Source organism: Styela clava, chromosome 2, assembly GCF_964204865.1.
Source record: "Styela clava chromosome 2, kaStyClav1.hap1.2, whole genome shotgun sequence".
Classification (NCBI taxonomy): domain Eukaryota; kingdom Metazoa; phylum Chordata; class Ascidiacea; order Stolidobranchia; family Styelidae; genus Styela; species Styela clava.
Genome location: NC_135251.1, coordinates 2,023,603 through 2,046,018, shown reverse-complemented (window position 1 = coordinate 2,046,018; position 22,416 = coordinate 2,023,603). Strand labels below are relative to the sequence as shown.

Genomic DNA, 22,416 nt, shown 5'->3' with positions numbered 1-22,416 from the left:
TAAAGCAAAAGATATGTGGATTCCTGCAAAAGTGATTTCAAAGAAGAATGATCGTTCATACAACATCGAAATGAGCAATGGAAATCAGCTGAAACGCAACAGAATTCATTTGCGTGAAAGCTTGCCAGCTTCACCATATGTGGAATCTTCGAGCACAACCAATGTTGAGAACAATACACCAGCAACACCTTTGATGGAAAGAGAGGAGAATGTATTCAAATGGACCTCGCCTAAACCATCAAATACTAAAGAACGTTCAAACTCGACCAACAAACAAGAGATTGCTGATAAGCCACACAGCAGTAATCAGTCTGAGAGAAGTTTAAAAATTCCAGCCCAGACCCCGATCAAGCAAGAACCGACAATAACACGGTCTGGAAGAACAGTCAAAGTTCCTCAAAGATACCAGCATTAATTGAATGTTTAATAATTCCTTTTGAGTGTTATTTCTTGAACATTTAAGTGTATTGCAAGTTATGGCTTGATTTGGGAAAAAGGGGGATGTAGTGATATTTCATATATTATGTTATATTAATTCAGTGCCTAAGTTCATGACCTTTCATGCCGTTATTATCTTGCTCTGGCCTGCCCCCAGTGTATAACATGTATAACGTTTTCTGATTCGTGAAGTAAACGCAGTACTCTGAAACAACGAGTTTTATTCTGATAATATTCTACACTCCGGTATAGAAATCAAGGGTAGAGATATTATTACAGTGTCCACTGAAGGAGTTACTATTTTCTGAAAAATTAAAAATCATTTCAGTTCGGCATTGGCCTCCCATTTTTATTACAGCTTGTGTTCAGTGGTTTGATCTTGTCCAATCTGTAATGCAAACACAGTCAAGTTCGTTGGTCTTACTCATTGGTCATCATGCCCATGCATGTGAATTTATATTCCTCATGCTATCATATCATCTCTAAAAATTGCTGTTTAGTTTGAGTGTTCGAAAAAGAAAAAAAGTATATCGAACTTTCAATCGAAAATAATATTTCTTAAACAATTAATGATAAGTGTTCCATAACCAAATTTAATTTTGACTTGATCAAATATTGAAATGTCCACTTGTTCAAACTTGAGTCACAGCCTATTACATTTATTTTAGTCACCAAAGCTATATTCATGCTATAAATCTTTTGTCATATTATACAGTAATTCTGCTGCCGTAAACTTGTAATTTAGTAAATCCCAATGAATCAGATGAGGTCTATGTTACATAAATTAAACTTGCCTTTTCATAACAAACCTTGTGACAAACTCTAAGTTTTAGTCTTTTGTACGAAATCTATAATTACCATTCAAAGCAACCTTTGACCTCTGGAACCTGGCTAGTTGTCTGTTTTTTAAATTCTAATTTTGACCCCGTATCTCCCAGTTAACAATGATATCACAATTTTTTATTTATGGATTATATATGCTAAGGGAAAGTGGAGAGGTATGGGCCACCTAACTTGCCAAGGTATTTTATTTTGGTCTTTTGCATAAAATATCCAGTCTTTTACTCACTGAATGTTTGATAATTCAGCTAACTGTCCCACGCATTGTTTTTGTGAAGTGAATTTTCCACAAAAATGTCGTTCGCGCAAAAAAAGTGCTGTAGAGCAGGGGTCTCAAACTCAATTTACCTGGGGGCCGCCGAGACGGAGTCTTAGTGAGTCCGGGCCGCATCAGGTTTTTCACAATAAAAGCATTAATTAAACTTAAAAAGTTAAATCTTTTCCCCTGTTTTTCTATACGCAAAACATGTCAAAAACATAAATGTAAGTAATTCCGCGATGGACCTTTCCCCGAGCATCTACTTCCTTGTTTAAAAAATGGCGTAACAATAGACTTTTTCGCAAACGCTCAGACACTTGTCACTCAGAAAGATTTTCAGGCATGTTTGTAAACATTACCTCGTTTTTGCATGCTATTTGTTAGTTTTGGGTTATGTTTCAGAAATTCAAGTATGAATCAAAGAGCTCAATGATCATTCTGATTGCTTGCGCGTCGTAGTTTAATTGCTGTAATCAAAAATTAGTCTAGAAATAGCTGTGATAGACTAGGCTAAACTTCTCTACCGGTACCGTACTGTTGAAAAACAGGTTGTTGAATGTTTTGAATCAAAATGATGACGTGAAACATAAACCCCAGTTTATAGGGTTCAACTCGCGAAGCCACCTCTAAAATAAGCACCAAGATTTTGCAATGGTAAGGTAAAGAAAATTTCTTTGGGGTCAAGGTCCATCGAATATCATGCTTACAGGTACGGTACCCGGTACTAGAAGCCTACCGCACCGCATATTATCATATTATTTGGGAGATAAATTATAAAATATTTTGTTTTGCTCTACTTGTTCTGATCATATATTAAATGCATCAATCATTCTAAATGAGCTGAGTGACTTACGGGCCGCACTGCATCACACATTAAACTGTCATACCAAGGCGGGGGCCGCAAAGTATCGTCCTTCGTCCCGTAATTGGCACGCGGGCCGCGAGTTTGAGACCCCTGCTGTAGAGAGACGGAGGTAACATCAATCTCTCTAATTTTGCATTTTCGATGCCCTACTTAACGCTACTATATAATTCTAATATGAAATATGGCACAAACACAAATGTACATGAGATATAGCGAGAACAAAATTACCGTAAATTGTCAGTCACGAAATATGACATGATTATAGTAGACAATAAACAAATGATATATGCATGTATATTCCAATTTTTTGATGTGACGCAAAATATTAATCCATTTTGTATTTTATTTTATGTATATAAACAATTTCTTATATGCCCGCATTTGATTATAAAAGTGGTTCCCAAATTAATTTGATATAAGTCGCGAAATATTAACCCATATCCTAAAAATTGTTTCTATGTGGGAACGTTCAGAAATAAAGCGATAGAAATCGTGAAAATTAATTTTGAAAGTCATTTGTGACTTGCTGATATCAGACATTATATTCGTTTATATACACAAAGACAAGCTCACGTGTAGCATCGATTAAATGTGTATGAAACATAAAACTATTACTTGTCACAATTACCTTCAATAAAAACCATTTTTATTTTCAATGCACTGATATTTGTATTCCTTAAATAAACATATAACACTTCTCTCCTTTTGAGCAGCCAAATGTAATGTAATCATCTTTAGGCGATGGGTAAATTCGTTTCATGTATGTTTCAAGCCAGAAAATAAAACATGTATGCCCTCTCTCTTGATTACAAACCAAAATTACACATTTGTATTTTTCGCGGATTCGACAATTGTACTGAGGTTTTCATCAGTCGCATAATAAATTTAATGTTTTTTTAGGGAAAAAGTTCATTTTTTTGATGCCGCCACAGTTGGCAATTCTTCGTTATTAAACCATGCATTTTTAAAAATCTCGATTCTGAACCTTGTGCAATTGTTTATCAATGATCACGATATGATTGATGATGAGTAAGGTAAATATCTCAATAATAACGGAGATAAGCATTTTTATCAGCGCCATGAAAGCATAAGATGCTGTAAAGACAAATAAAAACTTGTGGTGATAATTGCGTTGAGGTGATAGTGCACAGAATAAATTAGTTTTGACCGCAATACTGTGATTTGCTGAAAGTAAAACGAGGCCATTGTTGTTCTAAGTAGAAGGCAGAAATTTTGAATCGTGAAGAATTAAAAAATGAGGGTTATTCCACATGTAATCTTCCCCACTGGCTTTTCCCTTGAGTGATATATAACTTTACTTAATCTTCATCCACATAAATTAACATGATTCCTACAATCAATGAAGTTGTTAGAAAATAGATATGTAACAGCAGAAAATTATCATCAATTGCAAAATTGCCAGTATGCATATATATATATCCTGTAAATTTACAGCAGATATGCCACTTTGCCAATCATTTACCTAAAAATTTGTATGTGTAGTCCAATGAAACGAACATGAACTGGTTCTAAGCATATAAAATTATGGCGAGCATTGGTGTTCAACTAAAGAACAGGAATTTCTTTTACTTATTCTGTCCCGACTTGTTGGGCTTTAATATGGAGAAACTCTCAGCTGTGTGGCGCATGGCTCGGCATGGTGTCAAATTCTGCTGAATGGTAGGAATATGCTTGCCACCGCACCTCTGATTACCATGCATGGGTTCACACTTTCGAATCGCATGCAGGGTTGATTACGTATGAGAGGATGACTGGACTCCTCGCCACCATAGGGTGGTTCATGTACCCACCGGTCGGTTAAGGCTTTCTCCACCATCAAGTCCATGCATCTGAAAACTGGCTAACTAATCCCATACCCAGTGGCGCAGCCAGGGGGGTGTGGGGGTTCGAGGTCGAACCCCCCTTTTGAATTTTCTGAAAAGTGAAAAAGTTGCCGATAACACGTGCAATTGCCTTCTGCTAAAATCGCCGTTCGTTTTCATCAACGCGGCATGTTATTTATGCCGTGAACGTCCTTTACATTGGTGTTTATTCTCTTTAAATCACAAATTTGTGCCGCAGGAACAATGATAAATATTTTTTTTTTGTACCCGCACGGAAATGTGAAAACTGAAAAAGCGTGCAATTGCCTTCTGCTAAAATCGCCCATGTTTTCATCAGCGTGTTATTTAGGCCGTAAACGCCCTTACGTCGGTTTTTATTCTTTCCAAATCATAAATTTGTGCCACGATAAACATGATAATTATTTTATTTTTGTACTTTGCACGGAATTGTGAATTCGTGAGTTATTATACGTTCATCGGTGGCTAGGTTCTAAAGACAAAAGAAGGAGTAAAACCGCGATCTAACTTTGATTGAAAAGCGGGATTATAAAATACTGAAAATAAAACCGTAAACAATATAAGTTTTGAGAGTCCCGTGACAGTCTAAAAACGCTTTTCTAGTCGCAAAATCGCAAAATTTCGTGTGCCTAAGGCGCACATTATGTTTGGTCGCCATTTAGGGAACATACCGTCACTAAAATCGAAACACGGTTAATTGTGGGTGGGATTTGCCTTTTATCCATTACTTTGAAATTGTCGTAGAAAATTTTCGTGTTATCATTAAACAAGGATGAAAACACGATTTTTTCCCGGTTTGTGATGATATATAAGATAATTAATCCGAAGTATATCCATCAATTTTTATTGTACTGAAATAAATTTTACACCATGAGAATTTACAGCAGATTTACGGATTTTTCAGGAGGTTTTATCTTTAAAAATAATCGGAGTGTCAGCATTGCGATTGAAGGGAGTCAATGTTACAAGCACATCTCAAATTTGTCGACTTTGCAAAATAGAAAAAATATGGATCAAAACAATATATGATAGGCGACGGGCAGTTACCACAAATTTTTATTTTTATGTCGGCAAATGGCCGAGTTATTTAAAATTGTGAATTGTAAAAAATTGTTTTGTTTTGTCGACGCAAACGCTGGTTAAAATGAAGAGAATTAAATTAATAAAGCAAGATATTTAAATATGCCCTTATCGGTCACGAATTGATTACTTTGCACAACAGAAAAATCATTTTTCGTTGTAAACGTCGGCTCTTTTAACAAGTGGCGTAATCGCGGCGATGAATATGTATTTTTGATTTAACGATATACTTCATATGCATTTTCATTGTACGAAATAAAATTGTACTTTTCGGGATTTTATATCAGTTATTGAGATTTTTCTAACGGCGATAACGAGTTGGCAAGATTCCAAAAATGCGTATTAAAATAAATACACCATTTATCTCATATTTTTATGTCCACCCATCGCCGTGGCATTTCAGAGAACTAATGTTTTAATTTTGACGTAAGAAGAAGCAACCGCGAGTTACGTTGGACACAATTAAACTGATATATAAAGACATTTTAGAATTTTGTAGTTGTCAGAGATTGAATATTTCACGCGACAAGAATAATCATTATACGCTGAATAGACGTCCATTTAACGAGCTCGTAATGCGAAGACTGTTACAGACCGCAATGGGAATTTATGATTATGAAACCCTCCCCTTTTGAAAAACCTGGCTGCGCGCCTGCCCATACCCGACATGGAATGGTAACCGAAAACACCGTAGAGCAGAATTTTTTCAGCGCTCTTGTAGTATGTGCACCGGATCGTAGCATGTGTACCAGGTTAGGGTTAGGCCATAAATGTATTCCAATTTTACTTATTTCAGTTTTATTGAGAGTTCGGGGAATAGCCTAGTGACTACTGTAGTATTTATACCTGAAATTATGGCCTAACCTTAACCTGCTACCCGTTCTATGTTCCAGTGTCCAGTGTCTTGGTTAAAATACTACATGAGTAGTTCATTTTGTTTTGTCAGTGTTAGATTTGCTTAATATGTATTCATGTTTTATACAACTTAGCCAATAAATGGCAATGAACTATTGCACATGGGGCCTCTATCAACTGTAATGTTTCATTAGAATTCCGCTCCATGAAAAAGGGTGAAAACCACTGTCCATGCTCAATTTGTTGCTTAATTCAACAAGATTTATAACAGTCCAATTACGACCTCAAATTGTTCTTGCCTCTTTATAGATCATGAAGTTTCACCTGTATGAAAACAGAAACATGGGAGTTGAAGGTTTATCATCAGTTGGACAAATACTTTCCAATCAATCCTGTGTTGAAGAGTTGAACCTTGGAAACTGCAACCTGTCATCAGATCAACTACAAGATTTAGAATCATCCTTGGGCAGTACAGAGGTATAACACAATAATATTCACATAATTAACTTTTTTACAAGGGTTGGAGGAAATTTTGAGTTTGATTGTTTAATATGTTATAGTTTTACACCTTCATAACCCAGAATTCAATTACATGGTGAAATTTATGTAAAACCTCTATAATTTTAAATTTACCTTTTTGAATAATAGCTTTCAGGCCTACTCATTTTTTTGAATATTTGTTTGAAATACATAATAACCAATTCCTATGAGCAATTTAGTTCTGTTGATTTTTGTCCCGTGATTGTGTGAAATACCTAAAATTGCCCTATATTGCACCCAAAGGAATTTTTTTTTTCTGATAAACTTCCATGTTCAATTGATTTTTATCAAAATTTTAGAATAAATGGGCAGTGTGAGGAGCAGCATTCTTTTTCTTGAATACTTATCGAATATTGTTTTTGAGAAAATATTCTATATGACTCTTATTCATGTCTTTCACTCTATACCAAGCCCTGTACAAGTGTCCACTGAAGGAGTTACTATTTTCTGAAAAATTGAAAATTCTATTCAGTTCGGCATTTGCCTCCAATTTTATTACAGCTTGTGTTCAGTGGTTTGAACTTGTGCAAACGCAGTCAAGTTCATTGGTCATCACGCCCATGCATGTGAATTCATGGTTCTCATGTTATTCTATCATCTCCAAAAAATGCTGTTTGGTTTGAGTGTCCGATAGTAAATAGGAAATCAAACTTTCGACCAAAAATAATATTTCTTAAACAATTAATTATAAGTGTTCCATAACCAAATTTAATTTTGACTTGATCAAATATGGCAGTGGTTGGCAACCTTTTTTAACTGACGGACCGGTAAAGTTTGACCAAACTTTTGGCGGACCACCTTTATACAAACGAACTAAGCCTATGTAATAAATTATACGCATTAGGAAATTTATGTTGACAATATACTAAAAATGACGGTGATGTCTGTATTTATATTTTAATGTGATGTCTGTATTTGTTTGATGGCCATTAACTGTTCCCATATTCGAGATATGGTCGACATTGACACACGTAACGTGTTTCTTGGTTCCAGCCTATTTCGTTTTTGTAGTTATCAATATTGAAAACCAGGCCTCACATTAAGATTTCGGGAAAGTTAACAATGTTCTATTGGGGAGATCTTAGTCGGACTGATGAGAGTCATTCTTATACAGGTGTAAAGAAAACAATTGACCCAGCATTATTGCGACATACTGATATGGCAATTGTTTATGAAATCAGACATGTTGCTCAATAGTGTTATGCAGTGGTCGGCAAACTTAATGTACTTGCGGGCCAAATATAAACATTTCTGGTAGCGCGCGGGCCGCAATATTTCCACCTTCGAACAATCGCTATCATAATTAAACTTCAAATTATGGCGCATCCGCATTGCTACCCTTCTATTGCTGTGTTCAAAGCCTGTCCATATGAGATGTATATGTGGCGTTTTTTATTATACAACAATACATTGTTTTTATATACTTATTATCAATGTGAAAGATGATGTTTTTATGGCAACTCGTCGTCCAAATGATGATCTGACGAGCGAGTTCGAAATTTAATCTAAGTGTAATGCATTTTAGTTGAAGCTGCTCAAGGCCATATGTTCTTCCGAACGTGCACATTACACATTTTGCACTGTCGCACAGATGATCTGTGGCGCAGTCCCAGGTGTCGGGGTCGAATTTTCGACGACTCGTTTCGTAACGAGTTTAACATTGAAACCCTTAACAACTGCGATGCTAACTGGGCATATCGAGCAAACTGGTTTTGGAATGCGCAAGAAAGAAAAATATTTCTGGTTAATTCTATGACAAAACAACACCAAATGTGATTTTTGATTACCATCTGTCCCACGGGCCTGGGTTTGAACCACCCTGGTCTAGAATATTACTTGAATATCGTGAATCAAAACCTAGAAATTCCACGAAAAACCACTTCCAGTTTGTAAATGTTCATAATGGATCTCCGCTCTAGGAGACACTTTTATTATCTGTCGTTCTGTATGTGTATCTGTCTGGACCAATCGGGATGAAATTTCTCACGTGGGTTATTATGTCACCCTAGTATTGTGCGTTTCATAGAAAACCCGGATGGAGGTTTCATTACCATGACAACGACGAATAACGCGTTGATTGTTGTGAAATTCCCATTTTTTCCCAACTTATTGCCGTTCACTTGTCAACTAAGTTGATATTTGAAATTTCAAGAACGCTACCTTCTGCACAGCAAAATACGCTTCCCAATAAGTCGTCTTTGATCTCGATACTCCATAAACTGGAGAAGCCTTAGGGATTTTAATGAACATGATTCTTTCCAATTTTTAGTCACCGCATATCAGTCACGTAAGTATGTCTACAAAACGCGCAGCGCTCAAAATGAATTGGACTTTTTAACCAACCCGCTCACTTAGTTAATCGCACCACCGTTGAAGATCCTCAAGTTTCTATGAATGGCAATAAGTAGCTAGGTGCGGGCCCCAACTATCAGCGGAGATCCTGGGTGACTACCGGCTTGTTTTTTTTTATTTCTCACTCGGTAAAGAACCATTTATAGAAATTTTTATATGTGTAAAAATAATTAGATGGTTACCAGACAGAGCCACCCAAATTTTCGAATAGAAAACCGCTGTACACAATGAATATGCTTGACCAGGAATTAAACAGTTTTTAGAAATATTTTCAATGAAACTTCACAGAATTAGCTGAGTTTTTGTCCAATTGACATGGCTTGCAGCAACGCCCGATCGCTATTTCACCCAATGGTGACTATAAGTTCACTTCCCTGCAAAACTGCAAGAAATTTTCGCAAATGCCAAACTTTTCAGGAATTTTTTATCTCATAGTGAGCAGAGGCGGGTCAAAACGTTTTTTGACTTTTGAAATTCATACCCGCAAGTGTGACTGTTTTGACATCATAACAATATTTTTGTTCTGTTCTATGAGTTTCAAGGATTTCATAATTGCTCAATCGTTCATCTTGTGCAGTTGTTAACATGGGATTCAACTATTCCAAATTTACAGATTTTAATTCTGATATGTCTAGTTTTGTAGTTCAGATTTTGTTTTTAAATTCAACGGTATTTTCTATGAAATATTATTGGTATATTTTGTATCGAAAACTACTTTCAGTTTGAGAATGTTCATAATTTTTTATTTCTCACTCAGTAAAGAACCATTTATGGATTTCATGGTTTATAAATTATTCTTGTTTCTTTATAGATCATGAAGTTGTGGCTGCATGGAAACAAAAACATGGGAGTTGAAGGTTTGTCAACAGTTGGACAAATACTTTTTAATCAATCCTGTGTTGAATCGTTGCAGCTTGGCAACTGTAACCTGTCATCAGATCAACTACGAGCTTTAAAATCATCCTTGGGCAGCACAGAGGTATAACACAATAATATTCGCATAATTAACTTTTTTGAAAAGGGTTTGATTTTGATTTTGAGTTTGATTTTTTAATATGTTATAGTTTTACACTTTCATAGCCCAAAATTGGATTACATTGTGAACTTTATGAAAAACCTCTACAATTTTAAGTTTATCGTTTTTAAGACTAGTTTTCAGGCCTACTCGTTTATTCAAAAATTTGTTTGAAATACATATTAATCAATTCTCCTGACCAATATGGCTCTGCTGAGTCTTGTTCTGTGATTGTGTGAAATACCCGAAATTGCCCTATATCGTAATTGAAATATATTAAATTTTTTTCTGATGAATTTCCAAGTTTAATTAATTGTAAAAAAAAAATTTTAGAATTAAATTAGCAAAATATTCTTTTCTTGAGTACTTCTCATTAAATCTATTTTTCGAAAAAAATGTTCTATATGACTCTTATCAACGCCATTCACTCCAGATTAGGCCCTGTACAACTGTTCACGGATATCTGTTAAAAAAGGAAGAAGGAAATAGTATTTCCTCCTAACAGATATCAGTAAACAATTGTACATAATCTGGTTTAGAGTGAACGACGTTGAAAAGAGTCATATAACACATTTTTCTGAAAATTTGAATGCTGTACAGATTAAAATTTGGAACAGAAGGTAACAGATTTTAAACATTAAATGATGAATGATAACAATTCTAAAATGCTACTTATTTCCAACAGTGAAGGTTGGACAACAAAAGCATTTCTGTTTTTAAAATATTACAGTAATTTGACTATGTTGCTCCGAGTTGAAAATAATTTTACAATTTTGTTCATTGATTCCAAATGCTACCAAGATATGAAATACAATCGGTTTAATCAAAAAATTGTCACTTGACTAAAACATTGAATTTTAATATCTATTTATCCTCACTTGATAAAAACTTCTGGTATCAGGCTATATTTAAAATTACAAGGGTGGGTCAACTTTCTAAATGCGGATTTTTACCAAGTTTGTCGAATTTGAATATGAATTTCACTATGTTGTGTATTAATGCCAATTGCTACCACTTCATTGAATGCAATTATTTCGACCTACAATCCCAAGGCCATTCAGAGTTAGGTCAGCCTTTTATGATGTATCACTGTCGTCAAATTTAATATTAAAAAACAGTAGGCCTATAAGATGCAAAACGAGGAATTTTATAATTATTAGGAATTTTTATATGTGTTATTATAATTAGATAGTTACCTGACGGAGCCACCCAAATTTCCGAATAGAAAACCGAATTTCCGAATAGCAAAATATAAAAAACTCATGCTCTCCTCTTTTACCAATCTGCTGTTGCCACATCTCCCAGTTAATGTCGTGTTGGTATTCCATTTTCTCGCCATTTTCAGCTGAACAATTGACCAGATTCATAACTATTGAGTCGTCAGTACCTGGAATAGTCGTTCTATGTGATTTGTGACTTTTTAAATCTCATTCTATAATTACCGTAGTTTTATAGTGTATTTCTCTGCTAATTGGTACCATTGCATGGACATATTCCATGCGATAGATAGGAGTGTTCTGAGGATATCACCCATATATAATATTGGGTGCAGTATGACATTCAAAACAATAATTTCCAGGCCATAGATGTACAATAAACTTTGATCTCAAATCAGTTAGTTAGTCCTTTTATGTTAAGTTGTTAATAAACATTATATTTTGTGCATCACAAATACCTTTATTTTGAATGGTTACACCTCTACACTATTCCCGATTGTTGTTAAACATTTTATTGCCTGCTTGTTGCGGAACCCCTGAATAACTGTTTCATATTATAGTCTTTATAGTTACCCGCATTTCGTTGAATATTCAATTCACTGATTAGAATCATTAATCTTAATAATTTCACACAGAGTTATGGTACTCATCCTTTACTCAAGCACAATGACAGTACGAGGTTCATGTTTCATAATCTCTTGTCATCAAATGGGTAAATTAATTAGTTAACATTTTATACACGCCTGCACTTTGCAAATCTTATCTTATGCATCCTTGAAAACTCAAACCCGTACCTAATCTAATCAGCTGCCAGTGCCCCGGGTGAGCAGTTGTCATGGTTACCACGCTCAATAGTGCTTGTAGTCTCTATTTTTACATTGACTTGCGCCTCTGGATTTACTGACCGTACTTAAACGTTCTCCTCACTGAGATGCTATTCCTATTCTATTTTATTCTAAGCTGTATATGTACGGCACACATTTCAGCATTTGTGGAGAAATAAATTACTGATGACTGATTAAAGCACTATTAACGCTATAAATCTTTTGAAATTTACAATGGAAGGAGTAATTCTGATATTATATATGTTCGCATGTCCGTTGTATTTTAGTAAATTCTAATGAGACAGGCCAATTAGGCCTTTGGGACATAAATTAAGCATACCTTTTCACAACAAATCTTGTGACAACAAACCTTGTGACTTTAATCTTTGGTCTTTAGTACAGAATCAATAAATTACCTTCCAAAACAACCTTTGACTTCTGGCACCTGGCTAGGTATTTAATGTCACAAGAGCTTGTCTGTTTTTGAAATTTCAATTTTGACTTTTTGCACTGAGTTAACAATGATTTTTCAATTTTGTTTAATGATTACAAATGTTAGTGATTTGTGAAATACAATTGATTTCACCAAAAAAAATGCTACACAGCGAAAACATTGAATTTTGATAACTATTGTTTCTCCCTTGAAGAAAACTCCCAACTTCTAGCACCAGGCTGTATTTAATGTTACAATGCATTTCTGTGTAATATGAATAATATGGGTTTGGCAAAACTATGATAAATATGGCTGTTATATATTTTATCCATGTCTGATTGTTCTTTGTATTTGGTTATTTCAACAGATTGATCAGTTGGATCTGTATGAAGATCGACCTGCAAACCATGAAGATATTGTTGCAGTTGCAAATCTGCTTCCTAATGTTACAAAGGAGTTATCATTGCAACAATGGGAAATAGCAAATGGAGATATAAAAATATTGCAGAATCAATTGAATGAAATTGGATCTGAGGTTTGAAATTTCTTCTGCGATAATCTAGATATAAAATATGGGACAGACATGAAATCAACAATTTGTGTGAAATATGAAATAAACTGCAAGTCTAAATTGTTCATGCTGAACTGAACACTTTAAAGTTTAATCGAAGTTATTTCCATTGGCGTTATTTCCATTGGTGTCATTCCAATTCTTTAAAGGAGTAATTAAAATATAGTGTCATCGCAGTCGATGCGATTGTGTTGCAGATATTCAATATTTGCTATATTTTAAATATGTTTATTTGTGCTTTGATAAAAAGAACAATTTCATAGTACATATTTTTAGTTTCCAAAATTTATCATTCATCTTGCTCTACTGCATAGATGCCTAATTTTTTTTTTATCAAATGAAACCAATAACAAAAATTTTACAATATCAAGGTTTTGTATCAAAATTCATTTGTGTTTCTGTTTCGCCAAGCAAAAGTCTAAATTTGAAATGAATTTACTAATTTTTCACAATATTTCTTATTTTAATGAATTACCGGTACCAATTGTAGACTGTCAGTTTAGTGATTTATCAAAGATAAGACAAAGTATGCAAATTTTGAAAGTTTTTCAATAAATGGAAGAATTTCTAATAAAATAAGCAGCGCTTTTATATAGTATGGTTTTATGGGAAAATGCATCAAATTTTAGCACTGGAATCATTAGATACCATTGTCTGTTCAAATATTGTTCTGCGTCCATAGTGCTAATCTTGTATAAAAACTTTATTCATTACAGGAACTAGTAATTCAGTTTCGTGGAAGTATACTCAAAAGTCAAAGGAAGTCAGCAGATGCTACAACTAATGTTTTTTCTAAACAACTTCCAACCACAACTTCAAAAGCTGAATTTGGTGAGTTATAAATATGTTGTTTAAATTGAGTGGTGCTATGGTATGATGAGTACGTAATCGTCATCAAGTATTTTAGTTATGGTCATCAAGTATTTTTCATTTTTTGGTGATTTAATGTTAAATAAATATACTTTCATTGCTCGTGAAACTGGCATATCATTCAACAGCATCTTGGAACATGTTATATAGCCTATTGTGATTCTTTAAACAGATTTTGTATTTTTATTGTTTATTATAAATATGGAAATATTGAACAAAATTTTCAGTGTGATATGATTGAATATAAATCTAGTATATTCAAAATTAATTTCATGGAAAATATAAATTGTTACCAAGTTGTTACATTTGGTTGCAGAGCATTATTATGGATGGATGCTTGGCATACCAATCTGATTATCTTGCTCGGTTCACAGTTTCGGATCTTGGGGATAGTTAAATGCGAGAGGTTTGCTGAATTTCATGTCGTCAAATAGTGGTTCCTAACCCTATCCCACTGGTTTATTGAGCTTCCTCCATCATCAAGTCCATGCATCTGAAACAAATAACTAGCTAATTAATCCCATACCTGACATGGACTGGTAACCGGATGATAGGCCATGGTTCACTGTATAAGCCGTATTATTGATTTACCTTTTTTTTTCTAGTAAAATAGGAAATTTTATCATATTTTCTGATAAACGATGTTAAATAGTTCAAAACAGAGTCTAAAATAGTATCATCATTTTTTGATAATCATTTATTATCCTTTCTCAGGATCACCATATGCAGACAGTTTTGAAAATACTGGAGAAAATGTAGCGACTTTACAAGAAGTAGGAAGCCCCAGGTTAGATATAACAGTACTTTGTATGATATATAATGCTCACCTATATTTCAATTATCAAAGATAGTGATTGCCTAGTGCAGCGGTTCCCAAACTTTATGTTCGTACGGCGCTAAATTATCAGGGAGAAAATTGCGGCACACGTACATGGAACTTGCTGCCTTTGGATAAAACTGAATTTTGTGATCGTTAATGTGCATTTTATGCTTTTTAAAGTTTGTCAATATGTGCGCCTCAAGAAAAGGGAATGCGATTAAAAAACATCCACACTTATTTATTAAATAAGAGGTGTGCGGCAGACCGGCAGTTGCTCTGAACACATCTTTTCAGAGCGAGATGTCATACTTGTTATGCACATGCATTTCTTTCTGTCCAATAGTAACCGGTATTTTGTTTCGATTGACACCACTGTTGAAAACCCAGCTTTGCAGAGATAGAATGTTGCACTTGTAGCCATTCCAAACAGGTGCTTGAACAAAATTCATATAAGTCAACTCTGATGTCAAGTTGACAAATTGCTCAACTTTGCTTGTTGATAAGCATATATCTTCATATACACATCATTTAAAATGAGAAATAATGAAACATTTATAATAATTACAATATGTAAAAAACATATTTCAGCTATGTTTAACACAATTCTGTTAATTTTCGCGTTGTGGGAACCTCTGGCCTAGTGGTTAAAGTGTTGAACTTATTATCTATCACAGGTGAGAAATCTCTGGTTTAAAGCCCATGCCCACCAGCTTACCTGGTGCACAATCTTTAACGCTGTGGGTGAGGGGAGAAGGGTTTTGAAATCGAGTAACAGGGGCTGATATTCTAACCAATGAATCAAAATTAATACATTTGCATTCTCCAATCTTATCTTCAGAAGTGAACTCCCACTGTCTGAAGAAGAAGCAGAACAATCAGATAAAGAAGTAACTGAACAACCTGCAAAGCCAACTCAGCATAGTAAGTCAGCCATATTAATAGAATCAGGTAGCATTAGGCTGAGCTAAATGCTTATGAGGAAGTGCTGAACCATTTGGATGTTGGAATAATACAGGGGTGTGTGCAACATTTTTCGCGAGTGGGCCATATGACAATAAATTTAGTTTTTCCATTAACATAAAGAATTGAAAAATTCCCACAATAAAGAACCCCTTTAATGTAACACGGGGGGGGAGGGGGGGGGAAGGAATTTGAATGCTGACAAGGGACACACTGAATAGCTTGACGAAACGGTTTATGGCCCACGAGCCACCTGTTGCAGACCCCTGAAATAATAGAATCTGTCCTCAATCAAATTTTCACACAAATAGTAAGGTTTGGCAAATCAACTGCCAAACTGGACAAATAAAACCCACTCCAGGTTGGAGAAGATATCAACTCCAGCTCCAAACTACAAGGAAATCAAATTTTAATTATAATTAATTTCCGTGTGCATGCCTTTTTAATACACTGTTAGGAACGCTTGGGCCACCTCATGTTTTTGAGTTTCAGTAAAAAATTCAGGAAAGGCTAAAATTACCGTATTACCCAGATAATTTAACATTTCAACTTCTACTCCTGACTTTGAGTTTGAAAATACCACTTTAGCTCCAATTCCAATGAAAACATTTTATCCTGCTTTTAGCATATATCGCGAACTGAGTCTTAGATTTCCTATTAGTTGCACATAAATCTTTGTATTTGGCTTTTGCTTGAAAAAGTCACTCACAGTTGTTTTATTGTAAGCCTGCTTTATTGATTCAAAAATATCTGAATTGCTACTCACTACTATTTTATATTTGTATGAATTGCCCAGAAATAATTTTAAGTTCACATGTTATATTGAAAATGTTTTTTATTGAAGTATGCTAAGTCGAAATATTTATTTATAGCTTTGCCGCAAATTGAAAATGTTTCGTCTCAAAGAAGTGGATCCGACATTCTCTTGACTTGGAATGAAGTATCTGACAGAAACGTTCTATACAACATAGAAATCTTCTGTGATGATGTGAAACTTGGAGAGACTCACACTACAGAGGTTCCTCAGTATAGAATGAAGTCACCTACACTTGGTAAAACATATCGTTTTCAAGTCTGGGCCAAAGATGAATTGGGAAACTCTGGCATCAAAACACAGTCAAGGAATGTTATCAAATGTAAGTTATGGCCATTAATTATTAAGTGAAGTAGCAGCCTTCTATTTCAACTTGTTTGTTGTTCTAATAAATAGTCGGTGAGTGTATCTGCATGGTGGCGTCCCATCATCATTGTTATAAAAATATCAAGCATTTTCATTCTGAAATTCCCTTATTAGTACAATTTGGGTTAGACAATGTTGTTTCAATAACATATTGACCAGTGTTCTTTGGGCCATGGCAGCAATGTTGGGGGACTCTAGTAACTCATTCATATTCGAACTCGACATTTTTTCGTAATCGAAAATGATTTTACATCTGTTGACCAAGACAAATGTTTTTATTCTACCATTTGTGGTAGTTCAAGATTTGCTCACTGACGTTCGACTGCACTATGTCAAACTGCTATGTAAAATAATGGCACCCCCGAGGTATGTGAACAAAGATACACCGGTACGTTGTATGTGTACCAGGTTAGGGTTAGGCCATATTTTCATTATACAATTTTCCTTTTTTTATTTCTATTATGAGTTCGGGGACTAGCCAAGTGACTCCCACAGTATTTGTACCTGGAATTATGGCCTAATCCTAACCTGGTACACATATTGAGTTCGGGGACTAGCCAAGTGACTCCCACAGTATTTGTACCTGGAATTATGGCCTAATCCTAACCTGGTACACATACTGAGTTTGGGGACTATCCAAGTGGCTTCCACAGTATTTGTACCTGGTATTATGGCCTAATCCTAACCTGGTACACATACTGAGTTTGGAGACTAGTCGAGTGGCTTCCACAGTATTTGTACCTGGAATTATGGCCTAATCCTAACCTGGTACACATACTGAGTTTGGGGACTAGCCAAGTGACTCCCACAGTATTTGTACCTGGAATTATGACCTAATCCTAACCTGGTACACATATTGAGTTCGGGGACTAGCCAAGTGGCTTTCACAGTATTTGTACCTGGAATTATGGCCTAATCTCAACCTGGTACACATATTGAGTTCGGGGACTAGCCAAGTGACTCCCACAGTATTTGTACCTGGAATTATGACCTAATCCTAACCTGGTACACATATTGAGTTCGGGGACTAGCCAAGTGGCTTTCACAGTATTTGTACCTGGAATTATGACCTAATCCTAACCTGGTACACATACTGAGTTTGGGGACTAGCCAAGTGACTCCCACAGTATTTGTACCTGGAATTATGACCTAATCCTAACCTGGTACACATATTGAGTTCGGGGACTAGCCAAGTGGCTTTCACAGTATTTGTACCTGGAATTATGACCTAATCCTAACCTGGTACACATACTGAGTTCGGGGACTAGGCAAGTGACTCCCACAGTATTTGTGCCTGGAATTATGGCCTAATCCTAACCTGGTACACGTACTGAGTTCGGGGACTAGACAAGTGACTCCCACAGTATTTGTACCTGGAATTATGGCCTAATCTCAACCTGGTACACATATTGAGTTCTGGGACTAGGCAAGTGACTCCCACAGTATTTGTGCCTGGAATTATGGCCTAATCCTAACCTGGTACACGTACTGAGTTCGGGGACTAGACAAGTGACTCCTGCAGTATTTGTACTTGGAATTATGGCCTAATCCTGTCCTAGTACACATACTGAGTTCGGAGACTAGACAAGTGACTCCCACAGTATTTGTACCTGGAATTATGGCCTAATCCTAACCTGGTACACATACTGAGTTTGGGGACTAGCCAAGTGGCTTCCACAGTATTTGTACCTGGAATTATGGCCTAATCCTAACCTGGTACACATACTGAGTTTGGGGACTAGCCAAGTGACTTCCACAGTATTTGTACCTGGAATTATGGCCTAATCCTAACCTGGTACACATACTGAGTTTGGGGACTAGCCAAGTGGCTCCCACAGTATTTGTAACTGGAATTATAGCCTAATCCTAACCTGGTACACATACTGAGTTTGGGGACTAGCCAAGTGACTCCCACAGTATTTGTACCTGGAATTATGGCCTAATCCTAACCTGGTACACATACTGAGTTTGGGGACTAGCCAAGTGACTTCCACAGTATTTGTACCTGGAATTATGGCCTAATCCTAACCTGGTACACATACTGAGTTTGGGGACTAGCCAAGTGGCTCTCACAGTATTTGTAACTGGAATTATAGCCTTATCCTGACCTGGTACACATACTGAGTTTGGGGACTAGCCAAGTGACTCCCACAGTATTTGTACCTGGAATTATGACCTAATCCTAACCTGGTACACATACTGAGTTTGGGGACTAGCCAAGTGGCTTCCACAGTATTTGTAACTGGAATTATAGCCTAATCCTAACCTGGTACACATACTGAGTTTGGGGACTAGCCAAGTGTCTCCCACAGTATTTGTACCTGGAATTATAGCCTAATCCTAACCTGGTACACATACTGAGTTTGGGGACTAGCCAAGTGGCTTCCACAGTATTTGTACCTGGAATTATGGCCTAATCCTAACCTGGTACACAAGCTGAGTTTGGGGACTAGCCAAGTGACTCCCACAGTATTTGTACCTGAAATTATGGCCTAATCCTAACCTGATACACATATTGAGTTCGGGGACTAGCCAAGTGGCTTCCACAGTATTTGTACCTGGAATTATGGCCTAATCGCAACCCGGTACACATATTGAGTTCTGGGACTAGCCAAGTGACTCCCACAGTATTTGTACCCGGAATTATGGCCCAATTCTAACCTGGTACACATACTACGTTACGATGCCAGCTATCTTGGTTGACATACATCAGGGAGTACCGAAATATTTATGCATGAACCACTACTCTAATGTCTCCTAAACACCATCCTCTTCCCTTAAATGCGATACATAAAAATATATTGTGCTCTGGCCATACAAGCAATCTAGATTTATGGAACTAAATCATATTTCTATTCCTAAATGTGAATAAGTTGTTCCACACCTGACCTGGGAAAAAAAAAAAATTGAAAATTCCAACTCAATACACAGGGAATTGCTCTAGCAACTTGAGGTAACAAATATTTTGTCGCATTTCCCAAGTCTTTTCTATATTTTTCTTTCTTTTCGCAAAATGTTCAAATGATAGTGAAATTATAGCTGAGCCTGCTTTGATTTATGTCCAAGTACCCAGTTTCTGCTCAAGCTATTTCTTGCGTTTATATTAGTAATTAGCAATCTTCTCCTTTTGTAGCCTATTATCTCCTTTCCCTAATGGTCTTTATGCATCTGGAACAAATTACTGGTTAACTATTTCCCTACCTGACATGGACTGGTAATCGAACAGGTGTTGTGGTTCGCTATACAACTGAAACGTCGTATATACTTTTCTTTCACCGGGATGAATATGGAACTCCTAATGACATCGGGAAGGTTCTTTAGATAACTTTGGAACAAACGGTTAAAATTTATTTTTTTCGCATTATAAAACAAATCTGTTTTTTTAGTGGTAAACGTCGAAGTTACCGGCGGCTCCATGAGACTGAACGAGTGCAAAATCACGTTTCCTAGTGGAACTTTCAACAAACAAACAAAGGTCTGGATGTCGGTTGGAATTGACAATTCACTGTGCCCAAAAGGATACATTGGTATCACACCAGTTTTCGATATCAGCGCGGATTCGGAATTCCTCAAAGATGCGATCGTGCAAATTCAGTCATGGTGTGTCGGTCTAGAGAAAGACAAAATTGACATATTACATTTCTCAAGTAAAACTGACTGGGACATTATTAACCCTGATCGAATCGCAGAGGATAACAGCATAGAATTTCGATGCAGAGAGTTCAGCCCAGTTATGGCCTTCATCAAGTGGTTGCTATTTGGAACAGTGGAGCTTCTTATGGAACATCGTCTTTATATTTTAAACAAAAACCAATTTAATTTTGCATTTTTCACATGTGGTGAGACTGTTCAGAACACTGTCAGACATTATTATAAAGACCTGGGTGCACAACTTGCTCCTTTTCATCTTCCTCAGATCCTGTTAAAAATTGGAGACAGAGTTCAAATGAAACTCCAAATTGACTGCGGACCAGAAAATTTGCATTTTGATTTTCCAGATGGCCATACTTTCCTGGTGGATAAAAAATTCCTGAGAAAGCAAAGAAATGTATACACGGTCCATCTTTTCCCTGTCCTCGAAGAATATCCTCAACGTAACATCAGATATGAGATGGTTAAGGATGGTAATGAACCTGAAAATTGCAATCGGAATTTTGTTTTCCCCATGGAAGGTGAATAATTCAGGGTCCTTGCCTCACATAGTTTTACCATATAATATACTAATATGAAAGATGGTACATATAAGTTTTCTTTGAAAACATCATTCAGGACAAAAATGAAATAGTGACATCAACGAAAAGACATTAAAAAAAATAAATTCTGTGTGTATCGCGAATTATCATTCTAATACTTTTTATTCTTTTTTCATAGAACGCAGAGGACCTCCACCTGTCAACTTTGCTGGAGCGAATATCGAAAATGTGAATCTACCGGGAAATCATAACAATCAGCAAATGGTGAGATTTGATTATTATTATTATTTTTTAATTGTATTTTTGTTTTGTATGTATGTTTGTATTTTCAACCTCCTCACACAAGATGTAATGCGTAGGTTGGGCAAGTCAACTTGACAAAAACTCAATATCAATAAATTAGATTCTCTTGGCATCTCCCTAAATAGTGTCTTGTTTGGGGGAAATATGTGGCTTATCACATAAGTAGCAGAAATCTAACTTCTTGTCAATTTATACTTGATGACTTTGAGAATGTTTAACATGGATTTTAATGTTGATAGACAGTTATATTTTATGGTGATAGCAAACCCTCATAGAAACTATGGGATATCAAGACCACTATTTCATATGAAATATTCTGACCTTATAGTTAATTGATATTATTCTGCGCTTTATAACACTGTCAATAAGTCATTGTCAATAAGTGATCTATGTCATATAGTTGATATGAAATATTTGTTTTAAGGGGCAAAATGAACAAAGACAACCTGGTGCAGTTGGTGGAAACCAAGCAAGAGAACCACAATTGAATGAACCACTACAACATGAAAGTGATAACGGTAGGTGAAATGCCACCGCCATAAGCATTTTTTCAGTCTCCCCAAATTAGTATTTTCTCAAATCATACTAAACCAAAAGTCTCTGATAAGCTGGAATAATTATTGAAGTCATTTTAGATGAAACAATGACACATTTTGTCTGCATGATTCATATTTTCTGGATTCGTATTTTGGATATGTGTACTGTACTGTGAGAAGTGTACTTCCCAGGTTCTCTTTGGGGGAGTTCTGGGGAGTTAGAATGAATAGGAACTTGTGAAACGCTATTTGTGATAGTTGCCTTTCTAATGCCTGATACAAATAACACATAGAAAATTTTTGTGATATTTCTCAACTGAGCAAAATTTTTGCAATCAAATTATTTAGTTTCCAACCTCATCTGAATGAACAATTTTTTTTAGATTCTGATGATCTTTGCTGA

General features: G+C 35.7%; 1 protein-coding gene across 1 annotated transcript; it reads left to right on the top strand.

The window, feature by feature from the left end:
• The first annotated feature begins 12,381 nt into the window (after positions 1–12,381).
• LOC144420001 (uncharacterized) lies at positions 12,382–22,416 on the top strand. The gene is made up of 10 exons (XM_078110295.1): positions 12,382–12,390; positions 12,948–13,115; positions 13,868–13,982; positions 14,736–14,808; positions 15,680–15,762; positions 16,773–16,937; positions 20,368–21,153; positions 21,353–21,438; positions 21,902–21,995; positions 22,397–22,416. The coding sequence occupies exons 1-10, from the start codon at positions 12,382–12,384 to the stop codon at positions 22,414–22,416; spliced, it is 1,599 nt and encodes a 532-aa protein (XP_077966421.1).